This window comes from Nelusetta ayraudi, unplaced genomic scaffold, assembly GCF_046127955.1.
Source record: "Nelusetta ayraudi isolate G7.1 ecotype Tasmania unplaced genomic scaffold, CSIRO-AGI_Nayr_v1 ptg000219l, whole genome shotgun sequence".
NCBI lineage: Eukaryota > Metazoa > Chordata > Actinopteri > Tetraodontiformes > Monacanthidae > Nelusetta > Nelusetta ayraudi.
Window position 1 is genome coordinate 189,617 of NW_027466268.1, and position 10,384 is coordinate 200,000.

At 51.9% G+C, this 10,384-nt stretch overlaps 1 protein-coding gene across 11 annotated transcripts in view; it reads right to left on the reverse strand.

Moving 5' to 3' along the window:
• Positions 1-2,936: 2,936 nt before the first annotated feature.
• nfyc (nuclear transcription factor Y, gamma) overlaps positions 2,937-10,384 on the reverse strand; it is a 20,416-nt gene continuing 12,968 nt past the window's right edge. For 6 of the 11 annotated variants that reach the window (XM_076016177.1, XM_076016174.1, XM_076016180.1 and 3 more), the window contains exons 4-11: positions 10,252-10,365; positions 8,555-8,651; positions 7,248-7,435; positions 5,353-5,421; positions 4,803-4,961; positions 4,444-4,551; positions 4,260-4,316; positions 2,937-4,152 (exon numbers count right to left, since the gene is read on the reverse strand). In XM_076016177.1, the coding sequence (XP_075872292.1) occupies positions 4,033-4,152; positions 4,260-4,316; positions 4,444-4,551; positions 4,803-4,961; positions 5,353-5,421; positions 7,248-7,435; positions 8,555-8,651; positions 10,252-10,365 (912 nt within the window). In that variant the 3' untranslated portion in view covers positions 2,937-4,032. The remainder of the gene's footprint in view (positions 4,153-4,259; positions 4,317-4,443; positions 4,552-4,802; positions 4,962-5,352; positions 5,422-7,247; positions 7,436-8,554; positions 8,652-10,251; positions 10,366-10,384) is intronic. The other 5 variants (XM_076016182.1, XM_076016181.1, XM_076016185.1 and 2 more) reach the window with 3 other exon arrangements.

The following is a 10,384-nucleotide window of genomic DNA, read 5'->3' on the forward strand; positions in this document are numbered from 1 at the left end:
TTCCCCTCAGCTAATTCCATGCGGCAATTCTGAGCAACCCCTCCTCCCCTCACCCTCCCTCCCTCCCTCCCTCCCCCCATCATGTACATGGATGAAAGTGTTGCAGCCGCTCTCTCACAGCCTCCTGCTTGGCCTCGGGGACAAAAGTAGCCGGCGTGACAACACAGAACAGCTGACCAAGGTCACATCGGCGAGAAAACTCGTCCGGCGGCGGCTCGGCACTGGAGGACGTGCACCAATCAGTGGGGTCCAGGATCTGGAATCTGGTGAGGGGATGCCCCCTCAACCCCACCCCCCTCCCCCCATGACTCCCCTCCGCTCTGAGAGGTTGTTTTTTCCACTGCTTTCCTCATTTGGAGGCGTTCACTCCCTCCCTCCCTCACCCCTCCCTCCCTCTCTACCTCCCTCCTTCACTCCCTCCCTCCCTCACCCCTCCTTCCCTCTCCACCTCCCTCCTTCCCTCCCTCCCTCCCTCACCCCTCCTTCCCTCTCCACCTCCCTCCTTCACTCCCTCCGTCCCTCACCCCTCCTTCCCTCTCTACCTCCCTCCTTCACTCCCTCCCTCCCTCACCCCTCCTTCCCTCTCCACCTCCCTCCTTCACTCCTCCCTCCCTCACCCCTCCTCCCCTCCCTCCTTCACTCCTCCCTCCTTCACCCCTCCTTCCCTCTCCTTCCCTCCCTCTCTCCCTCACCCCTCCTTCCCTCTCCACTTCCCTCCTTCCTTCCCTCTCCACCTCCCTCCTTCCCTCCCTCACCCCTCTCTCCCTCTCTCCCTCCCTCACTCCCTCACGCCCCACAGAGCCAGCTGAGCTCCAGGACTCGACAGTCGGCCACTCAGGGAAATTCTATGAGAACTTAAAAATACCCACATCAGCAATTGTCGTGCCCGACCGCGTCTCCCCCGCACTCTCCCGGGCCGACCGTCTATTTGCACCGCGACGTTCACTCGGACCTTCGCCGCCCTAATGGCTTTCCCAGACTGGCTCATTGAACCTTGTTTTTTTTCCCCCCACTATTGTGCACTTGAAGTCGGATTTTCTTTCTGAACGTAGTAAAAGGTGAGGAGGGAGGACAAGTGTTTGGAAGGGGGCGGGGAGCCCCCCCCTGCTGAGTCACACACACATACACACAGGCAGTCCAAATGTGGAGCGACACGAGGCAGCCTTTTCTCAGCCGCTACGACGAGAGGCTCCAGCAGGAAGCTGCTGCGTGGGCTGACAACTCACTCACAGACCCATTCACGGCCAAGTCAAAAGGCTCTTTGTCACCTACTTGAAGCAGTGAGTGAGACTCTCAAGCCTGGAGTGAGTCACCAGGAGGGGTGAGGACTGGGAGGTGCAGGGGCAGGGCGCCTGTGGAGAGCACATCAGGCTTATTGAGAGGGAAGAGAAAGAAAAATGAACAAAGTTTCACTCCTCTCAAATCTTTGGTTATGTCCCCAGACTGCATGGCATCAGCCTGGGCTGGTTAATGTCCCAGAAGACCCCCGCGCCCACCCACCACGCTGGAGGTGTGGTCACTGGAGGTATCAGCGCCCTTTGTGACGTTACAACACACCCACAGCTGTGTGTCACTATCGGATTGAGTGGAGTTGTGTCATCATCGGGGGCTTTGTGGACAAGATGGAGAAAACACCACAATCACTGAGATGCAGATTTGATTCCATTGATGTGAGGTTATTCTAAACACTTCTCTGCGCTATAAGGCCCTGCATGGAGCATCTGTATCAGCACAGTGACCTGCCAGGACCTGGGAAGAAAACATAAAGGACGTGCTGATGGACGGAGGCTGCGCAGACGCCAGCAGCAGCAGCAGCAGCAGAAGAAGAGGAAGAGGAAGAAGAAGAAGAAAGAGAAGGAGAAGAGGATCAAACAGCGGCCTCATTTGTGAGGGTCTCTTCCCTGGAGCTCCGACTGTTGTTTTGACCCGATCACATGGTCCGGGCTGCAGCCAAAACAAGTCAGGCCTAATTCGGACGAGCGAGGCTTCCTTGATCCGAGCGAGCGAGCCGGCCAAGAAAAATACCAGCAGACAATCCCCTTCATGCTCGGCTTAAGCTCCCACATTCTCACACTCCTCACTGCTCTCGTTACACGGCCGGGGCACAGCGCGAGTCCGCATTCATTAATGCAGTTATTGTTTCCTTGATTAAGTCGATTAGGAACCGGGGGGGGTGGGGGGGCTGGGAGTCTGCTGCTGCTGCTGGTGGTGCTGCTGGTGCTGCTGGTGCTGGTGGTGGGGTGAGACTCGTGTTTGCTTGTGCTGCCGTGCGTTCAGCCACCGCCACCAATGAAAGTGGGGAAATGTGAAAGTGCAGCGATGCGCGACGAAGATGAGACGCAGTCACGCGGGTATCCAGCAGGACGTCCCGCCCCTCCACCACCGGACCCCCAGCTCACCCCCCCACCCCTCCTAATTGGCCCCCTCTTCATTTTCAAGATTTAGTGTTGGATAAGGAATGCAGGCTGATCCTGCAGGAGCTCTGCGCCACAATAACTCGTGACTCTGCTGTTGACCGGTGGAAGTGGCTCGTGGAGCACTCGGGGGATTTTTCTGGCGCTGCTGGAAGGGCAGCAGCCCTCAGATTAGTGGGCGGAGGTCCCAGTGTTTGGACTGGACGCGGCGCTGGTAAATAAACACAGTTTGAACAGGGCTACCAGTGCAAATTAATCCACTGCCCCCTATGTGGCGTCTGGGCAGCAAGTGCAGGATAAGTGATGCCCCCTAGTGGCCATTTGGGTTTAACGCGAGGATTTTATTTTTTTTTATTATTATTATTATTTGTAAATTATTAGATTCTTGTATACACTTGAATACTGGAACTCGCCAGAAAGCAATTGATAATTTATTGATTACAAAGCAAGTAAGATTTTGACTTGTGGTGGTGACAACCTGCAAACCTGGGGGGGTAAAAAAAAGAAAATGCAGAAAAAGACTCTTAGACAAGATTTTTATTTTGTTGGTTTTTCCATAAACAAAGTTTGTTTACAAAAAAATTAACATTAAAAATAAAATTGTACCTATCAACTTGCATGTCACGGTCACAGGTTTTACTACATGCAAAACAAACAACATCAAAAAGAATATAGACAATCATTACTGTACAAACAAAAAAAAAATATGAGGGGAGATTTGAGGCGAAAGTTCGGAAAACATGAAATAACACTTGGGAATATTCTGTTTTAAAAAGGTGGGTTTCATAAATGGTGCCCCACCAAACCCAAAACCAACCCACCCCCACGCCCCTGACCCGCCCCCTCCACCTTCCACCATAGTGTCACATGTTTGTCCATGAGATTGAAAGCAGGCCACTGCAGCCTGGTGGGAAGGTTGCACGCGGCCAGTGATGGTGGCTATGAGACGCGGGAGGTGCAGGAAGAAACGTAAAGTCGCCGTTAATCTGGAAGCCCAGAAGAGCTTCAGAGCCGCGTGGAAAGCAAAACAAAAACAAAAAACAAAACTAGGATAAGTTACGGTTGAACCCTACAACCTCCCCCTTAAGATCCTCCTCTAGATTGGCTTGTTGGAAATGAAGTTTCTGAGGTATATGGCTTCAATGAACCCTTCAACTACATTACAAATGTTTTTTTTTTCCTTTTCTTTTGTTTGTTTGTTTTTTTTTTTACAAAAAGGGTACAAGTCAGGCGATGAATGGCTAATGTCGAAATGTTAAACAAAAGACACTTACAGACACAGAAAGGTGCCACCCATTATTTAAAAAATAGCTTTTATGTTTCTATGTGATCGTGACCGTTTATGAATCAACTGATATGTGTTGGCTATGAATGCAAACCACGTGTGATGGGAAAAAAAATAAAATAAAATAAGTCAGAGTGGATTTTCTCGTGATTCTGAGAGCCAGTTGTTTCCAGTGTCAGATTTCCTTCAAAATAAGACTTTAAAAAGACTTTGGGCTGCCCTCTTTGTTTCCGCGGCGCTGAGAATCAGGGCGTCGAGCTTCCATCGTCGCCAGCGGCGGGAGTCTGCGGGGGTCACATGGGCTGGTGTCTTCTGAGAGAGGGGAGCGGCCGCTCAGTCGGTGGTGACCTGCGTGACCTGCGCCTCAGCCGTCTGGTTGGTGGACTGGATGAACATGGGCTGGGTCAGCTCCTGGCCGGCCGGCATCGTCACCTGCTGGATCTGATAGAGCTGCTGCAACACACAGAATCACAGAAGTCTTTCACTTCAGCCATTCATGGACGAATTAGTCAGGTCATTTAGCAACGGTGAGGAAGGCGACGGCCAGTCAGACTAGATACCTGTCCATCAGTGAACTGGTTGAACTGCTGACCCTGCTGGACCTCTGCTTGCGTGATCTGAGCACAATGTGAAATACAATGTGAAGAAAAAATACAAACACAAAAGCATTTTTTTTTTTTTTTTTTTTTTTTTTTTTTTTTTTATATATAAATTTTGTCGTGGTGCTGTTTCTCCTGCAGTTACCTGCTGAGTGTTGGCGAGTGTCTGGATCTGTCCCTGGACGACTTGCGCTCCGGAGACGGGCTGAGCCAGACGGATGTACTGCAGCTGACCCGTGTTGGTGAGTTGCACCTACACCCGTACGACACAAGGGGGAGACAGAGTAAGGAAAAAAACAAAAAAACAAAACAAAAACAAAAACAGACAAAGCGGGAGGAAAGGAAACACTCACTTACTCTCCTCCCAGAAATTTTGACTCAATCAAAATTCCTAAAATTTGTGAATCGATTCATAATCGGCAATAATCGCAGTTAACCTAAGAATCTTTTTTTTTTTTCCAACCCCCAGCAACAAGCGTTTCATTTTCGTTCCTCATCTCTTACCGGGATCTGCTGGATCTCTCCCGTGTTGGTGATGATCTGCTGCATGACCTGCATGGTCTGACCCTGGGCCTGAGCTGTCTGAGCCTGACCCTGCGCCGCCGCAGCCTGCACGATCTGCACCTGCTGGCCCTCGCTCACCTGCATTGCCACCGGCGCGCTCTGTCAGGGCAAGAGAAGAAAAGTGTGAAAAAAAAACAAGGGGGGGAACACTGCCAAAGAGAGATCACCAACATCCCAGAGGCTTTGTTTTAAGCAGCCACGCCCCCTCACTTATGCACTGTGTTAAAATTTCAACATCGACTTCCCGCAAGCAGCCGAGCAAGTGAGGACAAAGGGATGACGAAGCAGGTTTTTGGATGCTATCTTGTGTCGGTCACATGACCTAGAATAGGCCACCTGATCTCCCCCCTGCAGTGACCGACAGGGACGACGGAGGAGCCTCAGCCCGGCTGCAGCGCCGTGGACGCACTGCAAGCCCGTTTCTGTGTTCACTTTATTTTCTTTTCTTTGGTGAATTCAGGTACAAACGGACAAGTGCACGTGTCTTTACCGTGATGGGTGTGCCCTGTGACTGCACCTGCACCTGCTGTAACTGCTGCATGGTGGCACCTTGCAGCATCTGATGGCCCGACAGTGTAGGATGAGAAAATGACAGAAAGACACAAACACAAACACACACACAGACGCAGGTGAGAAAGCAGCGAGTGCAACAACTTCACACATGAGTGCACGGAGAAAAGCTTCAATGTTAGAGCAGCAAAACAGCGACAGAATTGTTTCGGGGTTTGTTTGTTTTTGTTTTTTTTTTTTAAAAAAGCAGCAAAATGACAAAATCTGACATGTTTATGAATGACTTGAAGGTGCAAATGCAGCGCAGCAGCTAGGAAGAAATTGTTGGACGTGTTGTCGAAAACGTCTGCCGGGGAGATTTTTGTGGCGGTGTGACAGTGACGACTGGTGACGCCGCGGCGAGAGACAGACAGACAGACAGACAGACAGACAGACAGACACGCGGGTAAAAGAGAGCCGAGAGCTGAGATCTCTGCCTCTCATCTGCTCCCACGATGCCTTTCAGCTCCGCTTCTTTTGTCTCTTATCTTTATGCAAACACACTTCCTGCCAACACTTGACTGCACCGGGCCAATCCGTTGTCGCAACGATGAAATGAGCCTGACAGGAGTCGCACTGACACAGGCAAACTCTCTCTCCCCCCCCCCCTTTCAATTCCTCCAACATTGCATAAAAATGTAAACAAAAAAAACCCCAACTCCTCTAAATAAGAATAACAATGACTTAAGGTTTCTGGTATTTCAAATCCGGGCAGTTCAGAGGCCGTGAGAGATATCAAGGATCTCTTTAAATGAAAACACGACACCTCTTTCTACACTTCTGTGTGTTTCCAAACTCATCAGCGGCCATCGGCAGGAGTGTGCACGAGGCGAGCGGCCAGAAATTGCGCCGAGCTGAGTCTTGACAAACGTGAGAGTCTAACGGCAGCCTGCTGAAGCAGCAAGAGGAAGAGGCTGAGCTGGACGTTCAGGACATGAAGCAGCAAAAGCAGTGAGAGAGAGAGAGAGACAGAGAGAGAGAGAGGGAGAGAGAGAGAGAGAGTGAGAGGGAGAGTCAGAGTGAGGGAGGGAGAGAGAGAGAGAGAGAGAGGGGGAGAGAGAGAGGGAGAGAGAGAGAGAGAGAGAGGGAGAGGGAGAGTCAGAGTGAGGGAGGGAGAGAGACAGAGAGTGAGAGAGAGAGAGAGAGAGAGTGAGCTGAAGTTGTTAGGAGAAGCGGGGCCTGACACAATGTGCACGCTTGTGACGTCACCAACTGAAAACACTGCCACCAAGTGGATGGAGGATCAACGCCCTTCCTGTGTTTGTGTTTGTTTCACGGCGTTCACCTCATTCCTCCACAGGCCTCCAGTGAGGGTTTTTTTTTTTTTTGTTTTTTTTTAGAGTTGCACTGGTCTTTATTGACAACGTGAACACTGAGGCAACTGACTGCTGACGCTGATTACATCACTTTGGACCCGTTGATCAGTTACATCAGCAAAGCTAATGTCAAACATCCGATGGCCCAGTTTGCGAGGGAAACGCTGTCCTCCTGCACTGGACTGACTGACGGACCGTACGGACCGTCTCCTCCCTGATTTCACGGCGCAGCTGTGCGGACTGAGCGCGCCCAGTTGTAGTTAATGTCAATAAAAAACAGGTGTTCCGCGCGGCTCCGTCCCCCCCCGCCCTCCCCGACTCGCCTCAAAATGCGTTACAAGGACAAAAACAAGCGTTAGCCTCCGGGTGAACTCGGCCGTGGACGTTATTAGCCCGATGTCTGTTCGTCGTCCTCAGTTTCATTTTGTTCCAGGACTTCGAGGAACCCGGCCATCTAGCCGCGGGTCTTGTTTTTTTTTTTTGTTTTTTTTTGCTGGTGGTGGAGGCGTGTTGGTGCTACCTGTCCTTGCTGCGACTGCGCGATGATGATCTGCCCCGGCTGGATGGTGGTGGCCGCCTGCGCGCCGGCCTGCTGCACCTGCTGCGCGCCCTGCACCTGCACGGCGCCGGGCTGCTGCGCCAGAGTGAAGTAGTACTGCACCGGCTCTGCTGCTGGAGCCACCGACTGACGCATCTCCTCCTGAGGGTCCCACACACACACACACACACACACACACACACACACACACACACACACACACACACACACACACACACACACACACACACACACACACACACACACACACACAGTCAGCCTTTACATCGTCGTTCATTATTTTTGCAGGTGTAACTGTAGAGCCTGCTGCTAAATAAGTGATGATGCGTCGAGGGCAGACGTAATGGAAGCTGGACATGAGATCCATCATCAGCCACAATGATCCATACCAGCGGCCGCAGGCTTGAGGTCCCACCAAACAGAAAAAAAAAAAACTCACTCTTCCAGAGGTTTCTAACGACAACCATTCTTCTTCTTCTACTGTAGTGATCATGATGTAATGATCTGTAATGTAGATCAGTCCTTTTGTGATGTCACAAAGGGCAATTGCACCTCTCCTGGGGTGAGGGGTAACAACCCCAGCCAGATGTTGGCTTCTCCCTCAGAGCTCACATCCTTGTAGCAGCTTCGACAGAGCATCAAGGTCAGCAGGACGCTGCAAACAGAGGGCTAACTGGCTAACGTTTCTGAAGAGCTAATAATAATCCTGTGTGGCCTCTCCATAGGAGTTTACAATCTTAAAAAATTGTATTTATCTTTTTTTTTTTTAAACCAAGTCAAGGCTCCCTGGGTCTGACTCCTCTCAGCAGGAGGGAGCAAAGTGTCACGTTTCAAATTGACTCACGGACTCTGTGGCCTCCAAAGCGTCACCTCCACGAGGCTCCTCCGTCACCAGGAGAGTAAACACCCCTCTCCCAGCTCCATGAGCACACAGCTGAGAGTGTAGGATGTTTACACGCCTGGCAACAGATCCACGCGCCTCAGTCCTCGCACGGGCCACCGTGGGAGAGGAAATCTGATGTGTGTGTGTGTGTGTGTGTGTGTGTGTGTGTGTGTGTGTGTGTCCTCCATCTGCCGTCAGAGGCAACGAGATGCTGCAAACATCCGACTGAAAGCTGCCTCTGCACCCAGAGCTTCCAGTCAAGGATGTTTACAGCAGCTCCCGGGTTGCCAGTCTCTGGAAAGCCCCCCCCCCCCCGCCATACAAACAACACAACAAGGCAGAAGGTGTCACCTCCTTCCTTGAAAAACCTCTGGCAGCTCTCTCACCTGGCGCTTGGGCGGCTTCAGGTCGTCTCGCGGCACGATGTCAATGAGGAAGTCGAACTGGTCGAACTTGGTGATGGCCATGGCGATGTCGTTCCTCTGCAAGGCACCGCAGGACAGGGCAAGGTCAGTGGAGTGGAGGTGGGGGAGTGGGGGGAGGGGAATGCCACGTATGCAGCCGTTCTATATTTAAACATGCCTCCAGGCCCGAGGTCAGCGCTGTTAAAAGACCCAAGGCGCAAGCACAGTTTGGGCTTTTACGGCCCAAAGTGACGGAGGGAAGAGGTTCCGATGACAGTCAGTCAGTTATTGGTCAGGGGAACATCACATTTAGCCCTCGGTTTCCTGCATGCCGCTGAAAAATGACACTGTCGGACCTCCTGCGTGTTTGGAAGGGCACAAAATGGGAGGCGGTCTCAGAGGGGCTGTTGTCATGACGCTGGGGGGAGGGGCTACTGGTGTGACATCACCCGAGTTCAGATTCCCAGGACGAGGTGATAATTGTCTGACGGCGAAAGTGTCGCTTACTCAGAAACCCACATACGACTCATTTACTATGAGTGACGACAGAACTCACCGATGTTCTTCAGTCAGAGTCAACGCTCTCCTACTGGTGTTGGGACTACTTTCCTTTCAACAGTTCTAGGAGCAAACACGTTGAGTCGCAGCTTAGCAAACCATACATTTGTTTTTCTTTAAATGACGCTCCTAAAAAAAAAAAGCAGAGCACTGTAGAAAAGGAAAATATCCCCGCGGCCTCTCGGCGGCGCAAACCTGCCGCCATACAGCCGCTCTTCCTATATCCACCGCGCTGTGCAATCTCTGTGGAATTTTCCACAGGATATTGGCTGTCAGGACCTCCCAGCGTGAGCCTCCCTCCACCGGAGCCTATTTATAGCGGCTTGATTAATATCTGGTAACACCGGGTCACATCTACACTTGTTCTATTGATGAGCGTTGCCAGGGTGACCCCGGCCGGCGTGCCTTCTTTACAATGGGGGAGGGCGCGCGCGTTGTGTGTGTGTGTGTGTGTGTGTGTGTGGAACATGTGGAAACGAAGGGCACAGTTTTCCCCTTACTTGGGGGAGGAAATAGCATCTTTATCAGGTTGTGCTGCTGGTTTTATCTGCAGGGCGAAACGAAGGAAGTTTAAATTTAAACTGAACTTTCAATTTAGACTTCAGCTGAGATTGAACAGTGATAACAGTTGGATTGAGGGCGGGCACGGCCAGAGGTCAAAGGTCAAAAGGCCGGCCCCTTTTGTCTACCTGCGTCGTGTCCACACACACACACACACACACACACACACACACACACACACACACACACACACACACACACACACACGGCCGTGGGCTGCTAATCTCCCAGAGTTATGCCGGTGGATGAAGTGGAATTAAGGGCTTTCGTGTTCTGCTCGGCGGTTCTGCTCTCGCTGCATGCAGGTGAGCCCAGCTCTCCCTCCAAACACGGCACCGTCTCCATCCTCCAGCTTACTGGAGCGAGTGGCGGCGCAGGAGGCAAAATGGTAGTGGAGGAATACGAAAGCCAGCTGGGTTCGCTTTCAGAGTGGACGGGTCGGGCAGAGGAGCCGAGCAGAGAGGTGTCCTCTCCAAGGGGGGGACGCTAGTATGAAGCCTCAGAGGCCATGTGATGCAACTGTGTGTGTGTGTGTGTGTGTGTGGACGGAAGCGGTCACCTGTAGCGTGCGGCGCTTGTTGTCCTCGGTGTGGATCCACGCCCGCAGGGTGAGCTCTGTGATGAAGATCTGAGCCGCCTTGGCAAACAGCACCGGAGCCTCGGCACTGATCATCTGCAGCGGAGCAGCAACA